This window comes from Cololabis saira, chromosome 4 (assembly GCF_033807715.1).
Source record: "Cololabis saira isolate AMF1-May2022 chromosome 4, fColSai1.1, whole genome shotgun sequence".
NCBI classification, from domain to species: Eukaryota; Metazoa; Chordata; class Actinopteri; order Beloniformes; family Belonidae; genus Cololabis; species Cololabis saira.
Window position 1 is genome coordinate 9,475,671 of NC_084590.1, and position 16,001 is coordinate 9,491,671.

The 16,001-nt window shown below is 42.0% G+C and overlaps 1 protein-coding gene across 2 annotated transcripts in view; it reads right to left on the minus strand.

Annotated features, from left to right (window-relative positions):
* prss59 (serine protease 59, putative) overlaps positions 1 to 15,844 on the minus strand; it is a 29,843-nt gene extending 13,999 nt beyond the window's left edge. Inside the window, exons 1-5 of one of the 2 annotated variants that reach the window (XM_061718779.1) lie at positions 13,714 to 15,844; positions 13,402 to 13,583; positions 8,284 to 8,516; positions 4,511 to 4,646; positions 353 to 467 (exon numbers count right to left, since the gene is read on the minus strand). In XM_061718779.1, the coding sequence (XP_061574763.1) occupies positions 353 to 467; positions 4,511 to 4,646; positions 8,284 to 8,516; positions 13,402 to 13,583; positions 13,714 to 13,932 (885 nt within the window). In that variant the 5' untranslated portion in view covers positions 13,933 to 15,844. The remainder of the gene's footprint in view (positions 1 to 352; positions 468 to 4,510; positions 4,647 to 8,283; positions 8,517 to 13,401; positions 13,584 to 13,713) is intronic. The other variant, XM_061718778.1, reaches the window with a different exon arrangement.
* Between the last annotated feature and the right edge of the window lie 157 nt (positions 15,845 to 16,001).

Here is a 16,001-nt window from a genome sequence, read left to right on the forward strand (position 1 = left end):
TACACCTGCATGTCTGTGAAGAGCAGCAGTCACATTCAATCCTGTATCGCGCTCACAGGAATACCAGTTTTTGATGTAAAATCATGTCCAACTCTGGCATCATGGGAAAGCACCATGAGGTCATTCAGACATGACAGACACGTGGCCAGTACATGACAGCAGTGCTGTCTGAAAGCAGCTTCGTATGAAATCCCTGTCAAAGCACAACTGGCTCATCTGGAATTGACATACGTCTTAACAGGGCTGGGCCGGTGTATCTATGCAGTAGGTTTTGGCATTAAAACACACTTCCAAAGCCTGAACTTTGGTGTCAGGTATTAGTACGATCTCCAGTGTTGTATTCTTTACTCGCCTCAAACCCTCTGTTGTCTTCGTTGTACTGGACCACATCCATGAAGTTGCCAGCCAGCGTTTCCAGGAAGTAGGCAGAGTCCATCTCCGTCTGGATTTGTAGCTGGGAGCACAAACTGGATAAAGAACGGGTTACGGGGTAAGGAGGGAGGAAGAAAACAAAGTGGGGGGACAAGGGAGATCAGGGAAGGTAAAGGAGAATAGAGAGAGAAAGAATAAAGGACAGTCAGCATTGTGCAGCTGCACTATATTTGGAGGAATCTTACTGGATCCATGATGTTTACATGAGGCCAGGATACCACTTTTATCAAACTGTAAACCCAAACTTAAAAACAAAAGATTGACACTATAAAAATGCACACTAAGAACAGAATGCAATCATCTACAGATCTCATAATCTGAAAGGTACTCAACCATTTCGTGAAGAATATTGGCTCATTTTGAATTTGATGGCAGGAACACAAGTCAAATCAAAAACCACATAATACCAAGGATTCAGAGAATCTCAGGAAATCGTAGCACCATACGAGAAAGCCATACATTAATAATGGATAGTCTGCAGGACTCATGTGGCACTTCATTTATCAAAAGGCACGATGCTTTCTGGAAACCATTCCATGGACTCAAATACTTTTGGAAATCACTATTTCACCGTGCTTTGCATCCGTCCACAAATGCAGGTCACAGCTCAGTCATTCAAAGGTTAGACCATGTGAACGGGACCCAGGAAACCATTAGCCTTGTCATGAGCTCAAAGCAAGTCTGAGGTTTGAGGGTGCAGTAGTGTCTATGGAAGAGGAAGCAGCACATCTGGAAAGGAAATATCTATGCTGACATGTATACACAGGTTTAACAACAAAATATCTCTATCCAATGTCTTTTTAGAAATGCCATGCAGGAAACTACGACAGAATATTAGGGCCAAACTAAGACAAAAAACCAAAATTAGAAATTACGAGAATAAAGTCGTAATTTATGAAAACTCTAACAGGAAGAGCACAAACTTCTTTAGTGGAAGAGGAGCTGTCTGGTCGACTGCAGGGTTAGCGGTGGTTCCATCTGCTTCCATTCAAAGAGGTTTTGTTGTTTCTCAGGAAACAATGACGATGATCATAAAGATTTTCCTCTTCCACAAAGAGGCAATTTCTTCCAAGTCTGTGTGGTTCCTTCTTCGAAATAGACGCAGTCGTTTGCACAATCGTTTTAAAGTCCTTATACTGATAATAATTCGATGCTGATGTGCCAAAATAATAAGTATTTCCTTATTTGTGAAACAGATACCAAAATATAACTTCACAAGATGCTCAATATTCCTCATTTTAACACAGGGAGAAGACTGCTCTTCCTGTTAGAGTTCTCATAAATTAAGACTTTATTCTCATAATATTACGACTTTATTCTCACAACATTACGACTTTATTCTCGCAACATTACGACTTTATTCTCGCAACATTACGACTTTATTCTCGCAACATTACGACTTTATTCTCGCAACATTACGACTTTATTCTCGCAACATTACGACTTTATTCTCGCAACATTACGACTTTACTCACGCAACATTACGACTTTACTCTCGCAACATTACGACTTTACTCACGCAACATTACGACTTTATTCTCGCAACATTACGACTTTATTCTCGCAACATTACGACTTTATTCTCGCAACATTACGACTTTATTCACGCAACATTACGACTTTATTCTCGTAATTTTACGACTTTATGCTCGTAATTTCTAAGTTTTTTTTTTGTCTTAGTTTGGCCCTAATACTCCGTCGTAGGAAACCACATGGTGCATGAATTACAAAAGCGCAGCTTGGTAGTAGAGTCCGGAGGCCTGCAGCCCAGACCGTTCACCAGTAGAAAAAAAGTGCTGCATCATGCAACGAAAGACAAAGAACATCCCGGTCTGTTCGAGAGCTTGATTCCTGTATCAGACAAGAACATGACAACATCCCTCAGCCAAAACTCCAGAAACTAGTCTTCCCCGTTCCCAGATGTGCTGGTCTGTTAAAAGAGGCGAGGCTACTCTGTGTTAAACTTTAACTGCCTCAAAGTTTGAGCTGTATTGCAGACATCAAATTCAAAAATGAGCGTTTTTGTCCTCCCCTCTCCTCAGATTGTTCATTTCCTCCCTTTAAAACATGTGGTATGACATCCATATCTTGTAAATGAAAATGGGTGCACATTTTCAAATAAAACATCCCTAATGGTAGTGGCTGCTTGTTCAGACGTACACTGGCGTGTGAGCAGAAACATTGGAGGTAATAAGTTGCAACTTCTTCTTGTCTTTGACACTGTTAAAGTGTGCTGCCCTTCCCTGATGCCCTGTGGCTTGGAGGCCTTACAGGCCTCTGATCCGCCTCTGAACCACCTCTCACATGTGTGCGTGCGCCTGCATGAGAACATGTCTGCATCCTGTGCATGAAGCTGAAATAAAAGATGTCCAATGTGGTCAGGGCAGTTTTCTCCTGTCTCCGTGAAGGCATTACTGCTGCAGCCCCGACCGCACCATTACAGACGCCATTTAGCTCTGCTTATTCATCACACCGTTTGACCTCACAGCAACTGCTCGTAAAACAACATCAGAGACAGCCGCAGTGACTGCAGACATGACACAAGCGCGCTGAGGATGACCTCATGGTGGCAACTGAAAACAATAGACATAGAAAAAGGGCACAAAGGCTTTTTTTTAAAAACAAATACAAAATAACTCCTATTCAATGCTCGGCATCATTTAGATTACGTGACTCTAAAATCAACCACTGGAGTCTTTGAGAAAACGCAGTTAAAAATGATCAACTTTACAAAAATCTGCATGATGTCTGGAGATGTCTCCGCTTGTCCTCTCTCCACATACTTCCTGGGGCGGTTTGTCAACATAGATCTTAAAGGGGACCTATTATGAAAAACAGGTTTTTTCTTGCTTTAACATATATAAAGTGGTCTCCCCTCAGCCTGCCAACTCAGAGAAGGAGGAAAGCAACCAAATTCTGCAGTGTCTGTACAGCCGCCCGGATGAGCCGTCCAGTCTGATGTTGCTTCTACGAGCCGTTCAGATTCTGCTGATTTTCGTTACGTAACCAAAATGCAAACGACACCCACAACTAACTCTGTGTCCTAACAGCATGTGAGCGTCCGACTATCGTAGCACTGCGTAACATCGGACGCTCTCTGTCCATCTCCCTCCAGCAGCTGCCACTTTATTGAGGTTTTTGTAGTGAAATGAGGAGGAATCATAGAGATAACTTCTCATTTCAACTAACTGGATCAGCCGTTCCTCATCATGACTGTTTCCTACAGCGCTTTCAACCGGCTTTCAACGCGAGCGACAGGAAGAAAAGAAGCAGGGCGTCCGACAAATGTTCAGCTCAAAACGGCGTCGCTGTGTCGCTGCGGCCAGTTAGGACAGTCCAATAGAAAATAAAGCAATGGAATTGATTTTGTCGCTGACGCTCGCTCGCATGCAGTTATGACACGGTGTAACTCCGCCGGCCGGAGCTTCCTCCATTTTTTCGTAGCGGTGTATCGCGTCATTCAGGCAGCCAATCAGCACAGAGCCTCATTATCATAGCCCCGCCCACTCAGAATCCTGCATAGATAATGAGGTTAGAGAATGGGAAGTTAAAGACATGATTTAGAGGCTGAATGTCTAATTTATTTAGCAAAAACAATCAAAAGCTTGTTTTTAAGACATTCAAGGCCTGTTTAAAATAGGGATTAGATACCATAATAGGTCCCCTTTAAGTTTGGATTAGTGATTCAATATCGTCCTCAGCAGAAAGTAGCAAGGTTGTTTGTTCGGCCTGTGTTAAGAGTGGTGACGTATTCAGGATGTCTTACAGGGGGACAATCTGAGACGTGCTCGGGGAGACGGGCTCTTGAAGAAAGCTTAAATTTCACCATCTAACTAGAACAAAAAGGTCTGACTAGCTAAACCTGAACACATACACCTGCAAATATGTTGTGTGAGAGGAAAAATAAATGAATCAGTGCATGTTCAACTTGAAATTCAACTCTGAATGATTAAAGTAATGAACATATTTAAATGAATCAAACACTGGGGATAATAATGTCATTGGGGGTTCTTCCTACGTCCCACTTAAAGAGTTTGATATTGTTCTAGCTTGTTAGATCAGTGTAGATGTACTGTACTTGAAGTCTTTGGTGATGTTTTCATAGGTCTTGGGGTCTTTCAGACGCTCTACGAGGGCATCCGAGGCCTTCTTCACCAGCAAGGGGCACTCTGCGTTCTCCGAGGCCAGCGAACGCCACACGACCTCCAAGTACTCTGGTGAAAGACAGGGAGGGGGTGGACACTTAAACCAGGACCGCTATAAAAAGTGTACAATAATAGACAACACCCCCCAGTTAAACACAGAAAGCTATTTCTGGAGAAGAGCAAAAGCAGCCACTCATCTTCTAAACAATGTGTCAACCAAGCTCTGTTTAATGCTTCAAAGATGATTTATTTAAAAATGGTTTGTGAGAGATGCAATGAAGGGTGAATCTAAAAAAGCATAGAGGAGAAGCTCCTCGCTGAAAAAAAACTTGGAATAGGTCCTCCTCACAAGCAAAGGCCAAGCTTTTACTGGTAATACTGTTGACTGCAGGGCTGTTAGGAAACAATGACTTGGAGGGGGAAAGGAAAAGAAGAAATCTGGCATTGGTACATCATGTTCTGTGTTTTGTCTCAGTGTTTTCCCCGGGTCAAAGGAATGTGAGCCCAATGTGTGCGATCGTGTCACGATAGCACGAGTGTGCAGGTGGAAGAGCTTTGGTTTGTGTTCAAAGCTAAGCCTGATCTCAGTTCCTGCCCCGGCGGGCCGAGCCAAACCCAGCAAGGCAAGTTAGCACAATTCAACACAAGGTCATTCAAAGTGCTTTACATCAACATTAAAAGCGGCAAGACAAGCTGGAGTTATCTAATTTTTACCTTAAAAGAATTTGGATTTGGACCTATGTTTCAAGATATCATAAAGCTTATATACAGTCAACCTAAATCTATGGTAACAACCAATGGTCTGAGGTCGACTGCTTTCTCCCCAGGACGTCTAAGCAGGGAGACTCACTCTCACCGCTATTGTTTATTATTGCACTGGAGCCCTTAGCAGAGGCTATAAGACTAAATGAATCAGTTAGGGGTGTCACAATGGGTGGCCGGGAAAACAAAATGTTAATTTTTGCAGATGATATTCTGGTTCTGATGTCGGACCCGCAGAGATCTGTACCCCCAATGCTGGATCTGGTCAACTCTTTTTCGAAAATATCGGGGTATAAAATAAATTGGGCCAAATCTGAGGTGATGCCTCTGTTGAAACATTGTTATAGAAGCAATTTTCAAAATTGGAAATTTCAGTGGGTGCCAAAAAATCTGAAATATTTGGGGATACTTTTAAACCCCGGACTTGAGAATATGAAACCTGATAATTTTGACCCAGCATTGTATAAGATAGAACTCCTCCTCAAGGGATGGGATAAATTGCAGATTTCATTATGGAGGAGAATCTAAGTTATAAAAATGGTGGTAGCTCCCAAACTGAACTACCTTTTAAACACGCTACCCCTGAGCGTGCCAGTGACTACATTCCAGACTATAGATAAGATGTTCAGTCAGTTTATTTGGGCAGGTAAAAAGGCTAGGATGAAGTTATCAAGACTACACGTGAAAATAGAACATGGGGGGCTGAGACTTCCGAATATGAAGCTCTACCAGGAAGCATTCTTAGGGGCTCAGATAGTCTCCCTTTTCTCGTGTAGGGAGGACAGACCTCTGTGGGTAGACTTGGAGGAAGAAGTGAACGCCCCATTCAGAGCAACAGATTACCTAAATCAGGGTCTGAAGACTGATAGTCAGAACCCAATAATCTGTCATACTAAGAATACCTGGCATCGCATGCACAGAAGGGAGGGAGCATCCCCTCCCTTTCTTGATAGAGTCGGCCTCGATATGGAATAATCCAAAATTGAGAATAGGAGGGAAGGTGTTCATTTGGAAAGAGTGTCATAGGAAGGGGGTTGAGTACATCGGAGATCTTTATCATAATAATGCACTAAGAACATTTGAAGAATTAAGAGAACTTTATGATTTACAAGGGAAAGATTTCTGGAGATTTCTCCAACTTAGAGACTGTCTATCTAAAGTAGGCCCTATGGACACCAGGCTGCCTACTCAGTCTTCCATGTGGTCTAAATTGAAGTTGCTGAGTACCCTTCCACACCTGGCAGGTCAAATATATAACTACCTCACGGATGGACTTAATAACGCTATCATGGGCCTAAAAGCTGCGTGGGAAAGGGATTTGGGGATAACATATGAGGATGATGAGTGGCACAAACTGGTGAAGGAGATGCTTACACCAATGAGGGACGCCAGGTCTAAACTGGTTCAATTCAAGATATTCAACAGACTCTATTGGACACCTGTGAGAAAGCATAAGGCAGGACTGAGTCTTTCCAACATCTGCTGGCGATGCCATACGGCACAAGGGGATATCACCCATATGTTCTTTGACTGTCCTAATTTAGCTATTTATTGGCATAGGGTCATGAAAAAGATCAATGATAGCCTGAGCACCGATGTCGCTCTCACACCCGCGCTTTGTCTCCTGAATAGCCTAAAAGAAAATATGAGAATATAGTCGGGAAAAAAGCACAATGGCTTAAGGTTGCACTCACTACAGCTAAGAGGGTTATACTGAGACACTGGGCGGGGGGTAACGACCCTACTTACTCAGAATGGTTCACAGCTCTGTCAGAAACTGCATCATACGAGCGTCTGATATATAAAATAAATGGGAAACTTGACACTTATAATGAAATCTGGGACCCATTTCTAACACAGATCATGGATCAGGGAAATGTAAACTAACATAAAAATGACAGATGAGGATTCAGAAACAAAGTCTACAGTGCACCATGTTCGACTGGCGGGACGGGGATAGGGTCAGGGGATGGGAGAAAACATTTCCTTCCAGATCAACATTCACTGGGTTAGTTTTTCACGTCTTCATATGTATATGTACAGCAGGCGTATGTTATATGTACTTCTATGTATAGAATTTCATGTATAGTCATGATTTAATTTTGATCTTTTATTATTATTTCACTTTTGCTGTGTCTTTAGTTTCTATCATCAATGTCAACCTTTTGTGAATTCAGCTGCATCTGCTATGATACGTATGTATATTTATTTATTTTATATTTTTGCTGCTCTGATTATACACCTGTGGATGCATTGGACTGTCATGATGAATGTCTGTGAAGGAAACAATAAAAAGCATAATTGAAAAAAAAAAAAAAAAAAGCAGCAAGACACAATTAAAAAGTAAATAACAAATAAAATGAAATAAAATGATAAGAAAATAAGTAAAATAATATTTAATTTAAGAGTACGCTTAAATAACAGATAAAAATAAAATGATGAGAAAAGAGGTAAAATAATAAAAAGCACAAGTTGTTCAAAAATAAGGGCAGAAGAGTATGACAGGTAAGTATTTAATTTAGGAGTACGCTTCAGTAAACAGTAATGTTTTTAGGCCTGATTTAAAGGAGATGACAGTCGGAGCAGACCTCAGGTCTACAGGAAGTTTGTTCCACCGGTGAGGAGCAGAATAACTGAACGCTGCCTCACCTTGCTTGGTTCTGGTTCTGGAACCACAACAAACCAGATCCAGATGAAGCTCAGGGGTCTGGGAGCTTCATAGGAACTAACAGATCCAGCATGTATTCTGGTCCAAGACCATTCAGGTCTTTGTAGACCAGCAGTAAGATTTTAAACTCTATCCTTTGACTAACTGGAAGCCAGTGTAGTGATTTTAGGACCGGTGTAATGTGGTCCAGTTTCCTGGTGTTTGTAAGGACTCTGGAGCATAAGCAGACACACAATCAACCCACGGTCGCGTCCATCCTGCAACGTCTCTACACACCTGGAAAGTTCACGGCGGCGTGCACCGGTGCGCTGGTGGCCACGGAGGCGTGCACCAGGTGGGGGTACTTGAGCCGGAACCAGGCGGCCAGAGAGCCCGGGTACGAGCCGCCGAACGCCACCCACTTCCTGCCGTCCAGCCCTCGGTCTCGGCCCGTCACCGTGCGGAAGTGTGCCAGGTCGGCCAGCGCCTGCCGGCTGCTGAGAAAGTGCAGGCTGTCCGTGCTCAGGTCCCTAGACGGAAACAGCAGCAGAGCCTTCAGTCCATGCACAACCAACCCCCTTCTGAGGGAAGAGACGCGGTGAAACACCACGACTAAAACACAATTCTGAGCAAGGCCCTTAACCCTAATTGCTCCCCGGGTGCCAGAATAATGGTAGCCCACTGCTCCTAGTATAACTAGTGATGGGTTAAAAGCAGAGGACACATTTCAGTGTATTTCCATGTATACTGACAAATAAAGAGATTATTATTATTATTACTAATAAGATTCAAGTTCAAGTCACATTTATCTATAAAGCACTTTAAAAACAAGTGACCAAAGTGCTGGACAAGTGAAAGAAAAAGAAAAAGACACATAAATAAAAATAAAACAATAAAGTTTAATAAAGTTTAATAAATTGACCGATACAGGACATGTGTCCTTTACATCGGTATCAAGAATAACTTACAATAAATACAAAGGACTAAAATTTACATTCAAAACATTTCATAAAATCACACACAGATTAATTGATTCCATTTTGCATCACCTATCAGCTCTAAAATCATACAAAAAGTCTTTGTTTGACCAGAACATATCCAGTCTGTTCTTGAAAGAGTTTACAGACTGGGCCTGCACGACTTCCTCTGGAAGTTCATTCCATTCTTTGACCGCGCGCAGTGTGAACAAGTTCCTCCTCTTCTCTGAATGACACTTTTGAGGGAACAACTTCAAAGAGTTTCCTCTCAGTTCATATGTACTGTTCCAGAACTGAACAATAGGTTCGGCTGTGGCATCATATATCTCATGTACAAGCTTGTATACTTCGATCATGTCCCCTCTGTGTCTCCTGTATACAAGGGTTGGCAGTTTCAGAGCTCTTAGTCTCTCTTCATAGGACAACCCTTTCAGACCTGGGACTAGTTTCGTAGCTCTTCTCTGAACACCCTCAATGTTTTCAATGTATTTAACTTTGTAAGGGCTCCAAACAGAGTTAGCATATTCTAAATGAGACCTCACCAGAGCTTTATATAATGGTAACAGCACTTCACTATTAAGATCTAAAAAAGTTCTTTTTATTATAGCCAACATGGAATTGGCCTTCTTGACCTTATCTGAGATGTGGGTTTGGAATTCTAATGTACTGTCAATCGTGATCCCCAAGTCCTAAATCATGGTGAGTTAAATGCTAGTGAGAAAAAATGAGTTTTAAGATGAGTTTTAAAAACAGCCATAGAAGGAGCCAGGACCGGTACTGCAGAGTCCCGGTCCCCCCTGCTCTTCAGCCTGGAGTTGGTCAGCTGACCTAAGAGCCCTAAAGGTCTATGGACATTTAAAAGACCTGAGATGTAAGAAGGTGCAAGACCATGGAAAGATTTAAAAACAAATAAAAGAAGTTTAAAATTGATCCTATAATGGACGGCAAATGAAGAGCTGGGGGCACAGGTGTACCGTATTTTCCGCACTATAAGGCGCACCTAAAAGCCTTTAATTTTCTCAAAAAAACGGCAGTGCGCCTTATAATGCTGTGCGCCTTATATATGATCATTACGGTAATTTCTGTTACTGTAGTCAGGGGGATTGTGGGTAATGTAGTTGGTGTTGCCGAAGTAACAGCGCTAAAAACATCAGGAATCGTCACAGACGTTCAAGACAACAGCAGCGACGCTGACTCGCATAATGGCGACTTTGACGAGACGGAGCAAAGCTGGTTTTTATTTTGTTAATAAAGTTTGACATACGGTACTTTTCTTCTTGTTTTTTCTTTTTGCATTTGCTGTAGGATTTTGTAGTATTTCCTGTAGCGCAGCTCCATCAGGTAGATACTAACTCAACCCCAGCCACTATAGTACGGTATTTTACCATATATTTAGTGCGCATTATAATGCGGTGTGCCTTACATATGGAAAAAGTTTTAAAATACGTCATTCATTGAAGGTGCGCCTTATAATGCGGTGCGCCTGTAGTGCGGAAAATACGGTAATATGGTCCCGCCTTCGTGTTCTGGTGAGGAGAGGAGCTGCAGGCGGGACAGGGACAGAGCATTGCAGTAGTCTAGGTGGGATGACACAAAGCCGTGTTTAACTTTCATAAAGTTTGTGAACGAAAAAGGGTTTAACCTCGGACAAAAGCCTCAACTGGAAGAAACTAGATTTTACAACTGTGTTCATTTGTTTCTCTATTTTAAAGTTAGAGTCCAAAATGACAGCAAGGTTTTTGGCCGTATCTTTGACATGTGGCTCTCGGGTCCTAGATCTACATACGAGTCACAGGCAGCACTGGGACAAAAAACTAGGACCTCAGTTTTATTTTCATTAAACTTTAAAGGCTTTTATGTCCTCTAGAGGCGTTAACTGGTTGAATAAAAACAAGTTATGAGCACGACTAGGAGAGTGTGACTATAATGCTTGTAACGATAGGGGACGAACATTTAAAGTATATTCCTAGTTTCTAAAATGACGGAGATTTTATCATCTGCTGAACGTACCGTGATTCAGACATTAACAGAATCAGTAGAACTCTCAGTAAGACCAGGACAGGGATGAAACCCAGTATTGATGAGATCCCCGGGCCCGAGGGTGCCACTGTTTCTGACATGATTCTGTTGTGGAAAACCCCTGCTCAGCCTCATGAGCAGTTATGTTAATGAGCACACTGTTGCTGAATTAAGATGGTCCAGAAATACTGAATCCTTAAACTGAATCCCACAGCTTTTAAGGATGCTTGGAATTTCAACAGGTCAGAGCTACATTGACTTTCTGAGATTGCCATCAAGTTAGGGAAGTATAAGTAGTAAATAATTACATTAAATCATTTAAAGCTCGCTGTTGTTGTGCACACACTTCTACAGCATCCCACGTTTTGGGTAATGTGTGTGCAACGCACGCCTCCAACCTGATTTTTCTCATCTGAAACTCAGTGCTGCTATCTAGTGCCCGAGGCTGAACAGACGCTGCTGTGCACACAGAAGACAATCATCCGTTCTTGATGCCCCAGTCATGTGCAACACGGTGTGTTTATGACGACAGTGAGAACAGAGTCAGACTTCCCCGTGGGAGGGCTTGAGCAATTTCACAAGCAGGATTCATTCATTTGCACTTTTATTGTGACATGCTGATTACATCTATTTTCGAGTGGCTCAAAATGTTTTGGAAAACTGTAATAAAAGGATTTTTTGGTGCTTCATGAGTTATTCTTCTTTGCCATGGTAGATGACTGACATCAGTGCATTCTGATGGGGCCACCTTAAATCCTGGGGTGGCACACCAAAACTATAAGACATCATTTCAGAGTTTGATTCCACTATTGTAGTAAAGTATAAGTATATATATATATATATATATATATATATATATATATATATCAGAAAGACTTAAGGAAATACCTACTGATATACTTTGGTTTATTGTTTTATATTTAAGGTTACTAATGATCCAATGTGCATAGGCTAATAAAAATACAGTTAACTGTTGGAATAATGATGTATATAAATATAGACAAATGTTGAAGTTATCATTTTTCATGATTATGCCATAACTTTGAATATTAATCTTATGCTTATTGCTTTACATGTACCGTATTAACTGAAGCTGCTGAGAAACAGAAGCTGCAAGTTTCACATCACTGCAGAGGAATGTGGGAGTAGCACACATCCTCTTATCAAGCATAAGTGTGTGTGTGTGTGTGTGTGTGTGTGTGTGTGTGTGTGTGTGTGTGTGTGTGTGTGTGTGTGTGTGTGTGTGTGTGTGTGTGTGTGTGTGTGTGCAAGTGTTCTTTCAAGCAGGGAAGCAACGGCCAGGTGCCAGCTGAAGGGGAGGCCTGACTGCATCTTGGACTGGAGATATTAACTGACTGCTAGTATTCTTCTATTATGAGCTAATAATTTCCCACTTTGCATGAGCAGCCTTAACCCCCACTCATATACTGCTTGTGCCCGTGTAACCAGGGCGTTCCCAAATTAATAGAAAGAGGAGACGAGGCAGAGACGGACAGATGTTTGGAGGATTGTGACTGCACGTCCTCTGACCTCGCTCCTTGCGAGTTTTTTTAACCTGAACTGACGTCTCTGTCTTTTGTTAATATCCAGCAGATTTAGCCAAGTTGCTGAGGGTGTCAGTCTGGACCTGACATTAACATTTTGACTTGTTCAACAATTCTGTTTCATTTTGCAATAAAATTTGACAAAAGGTGTACATTTATTGCAAAACAAAACAGTTACTGGGGGAAAGCAGATACTGGGAGATACAAATAAAAGCAAGTACAGAGACAACCCTATCTTTGCTTTATGTAACAGGACTTTTCCAACAATTGATCACCAGGCTATACAGTATGTGTAAGAAACATTTATATCTTTGCTTAGTGTAAAACTAAAATATTTACTACGGTTACAAAAAGAACACCTGCTTTTGCTGAGTCCTGACACGATTCTGTGACCAATAGTGCCGAGTGTCCCTGGTCTCCTGCTGACTCCCAGGTCTAATGTAAACTGTCTTGATTTTGGCCTGATCTTGCTCCTTCCTTTTTATTGACCGATAGTAGAGGAGCTGGACCAAGAAGGCAGCCTTCCTCATTTGCATATTGATGCAGAAATGCAGGGGGTAAAGTACAAAGAGGAGACGGGGGAATGTAAAAACAAGGAATGCATGTATAAGGAAAAGGAAAAAACTAAATATGTACATTTCTGATTTTATTTTCAATTATGTTAGTTTCGGTTCTCCATATGAAACAGGAAACGTGGTATTTTTGATTTTTTTTTAGCCTCTATGTGTTTTGCATATTTACTTTGGCACAATCCTAAAATCAAAGCTCACACTGATGAACTTGGTGTGTTTGGCATCATCAAGTGGGTCATTGTGAACTTGAACTAAAACTGAAAGCTTCAGTTTTAAAAGTGATGCAGGATGTGACAAACATACGTTGTTGGGTGACTCCTTCCATAGAAGCGATGCTCCAGCATGAAGCACAGAGCTCCCACCTTCTCAGCATACTGAAGCCATGTGCCGCTCTGCAACCATGCAGGATTTGCTGGGCCCTCTCCACCTATCATCAGAAACACTGGACCTCCAGGCCTGTAGAAAGCCTCATTTACAAAGTACCTCTGCAATGAGAAAGGGGGGCATTTTGAAAACCTTTACACCACCATGCATGTAAAACTATGCAATGCACATGGATGCAGTTGTATAGAAATTCCAGATTGTTGTGATATATTTCACAAGAGGTAGACTTACTTGTTTCCAGACTCTGCTGTCTGCACCATTGAAATGATCCAGTTTCTGTATGAACCACTGCTCCTCAAACACAGCCCTCTGCTCAACATCCTGTAATTGCTTAAACTTTCCAAACCCCTTATACAACCCCTCTCCAACAGAAAAGGAAGACACTATGATAAACAACAAGGTTACTTCGCCCATAAATAAACCACGAATTTGAAAGGTGTGAAAAGCCATCGCTGTGCAAACACGGAAACACTGAGCTGCATGTGACCAACTTAAACACGGTCACATGACAAGCCCCCCTGCTACTTTATAGGCCTATAAGAAAATAGGACATTTGAGCTTCCTATTTTATAAACAATCCACGTTTCTGCAATTTATATACACAGTGAACAACTTGTACTGAAGTAAAACATGTGGCTATTTTTTTTAATAAGTATGCTCTTTCTTGTGCTCAAAACTCTATTCAATGACTCGACTTTTGCTGAAAAATTGAAATGCTGCACCATGAAATTGACTTAGCTGAAGGTAAAGTCTGTGTTTATTTTGCATGCTTGTTGAGATTATTTATAACCTACAACAAAGTTATACAACAAAGTTATACAGTTATATAGTTATACACAGTACTCGAGTTGTAAAAAGAAATCAGAGGAGATGGTGGATTTTATCATATGGGGACAGATAATTTGTACTGATTACAAACAATATAATATATTACAAATAATAGCACTGACCAAAACACCTGCAGGAATACTGCAGGAATGACATAGCAGCAGTTAAATGCAGCCTTCTGTAAGCTTTAAATATCCACTGGGCTTACATCAAATACATCAAAACACAAAAATAAAATATGACTCTGTCCTTCACAGGATAAGTAAAATGGATCACTGCAAAAACTCAAAATCTTAAAGAGCATATTGCAGGTTGGAGACCCCTGTGAATCAATGTGTAGGAAAATAATGTAGGAACTGAATTTTCATTGAAATACGCATAAATATATACTACAGTGACCTCTGGAGTTGTTTTTGTGAGAGTATTTTACTTCCGCATCTGAAAAAGCTGAACCGGGAGTGACGTCACACTGGGGAGCGCGGTGAATTCAACAATAGGAAAAATAATGGATCTTAATGTTAGTTGTGACACTGAAGAGGTTGTGAATGTGTATTCACACCAATATGACTAAGAACCCGTTAGGCCCCCCACGTTCTTTTGATTGACAGCTGAAACTCGCTTTTTAAAAGGCTGATTTATGGGTCCGCGTTACACCAACGCAGACCCTACGGCGTAGGTTACGCGGCGACGCACCGAACGCTGCGTGCGCCGCGTACCCTACACCGTAGGCTACGCCGTCGATTTTACGCGGAACCATAAATCCGCCTTTATTCACTGCAGCACCCGCCCGTGCTCCTGAAAGAAACTCCGAAAATAACTCCTTAAAAACGGGTGAGTACTTGTAATCTGTCTACGTTTGTACTTTCTAAACAGAAAACAGGCTTATTATCTTCTCTTTTTTTTTTAAAAGCATCCGAAATAGCCGGGTATTTTTAAAACCAAATACTCCCCACATCGTTGTTAAAAAAAAAAAAAACCTTCCACACAGAACCGAAGATCTGCGTTTTCACTTCCATAAGCACAGACCTGTAGATCATCTGGTCTTCCGGACTCCGGGCCGCCTCCGCGGCGCAGTTACCCCGGGATCAGCGCCTCCTCCTCGGGCAACGAGCTGGAGTTCCCCCCGGTGTCCGCCACGGAGCTGCCGCGTTAATCGACGCAGGGCTGCAGCCCTGCTGCGCGTCGCCGCGTACCCTACGGCGTAGGCTCCGCGTCGGTGTAACGGTGTCCAGAGCAGAGACCATTTATTTAATAAATAGCTTGGAGGACAGATGGTGGATCATCTGCAGTTCTGGATCGCACGTTAGACGTCAGAATCAGAGCAGATTCGTTGTTGTTTTGGAGCATAATGTGACGTTCGAAAACGCAAAACTCCGGTTGTCTCTGTTTACACCAGGTCTACACGCATCTACATAAACGGAGTTTTCAAAAATCTTCCCTTTGCCCGGAGTTTTTTTAAACATTCGTTTATTTGTGTTTTCATGTGGATGACAGGTCCAAACGTAGGAAAATATCTTGGGTTAAGCAGATACCCGGCTACGTGTGTACGGGGTCTGGGCAGTCAGATGGGGCAGAGCTGTGGAGACTGCTCCCTGGCGTGACGTCATATGACGCGGTGTTCGAAAAAAAGAGCGTTTGTACGAGCTTGGCTAAAATCAGCCACTTTTTCCTCTGAATAAGTGCCCTTATGT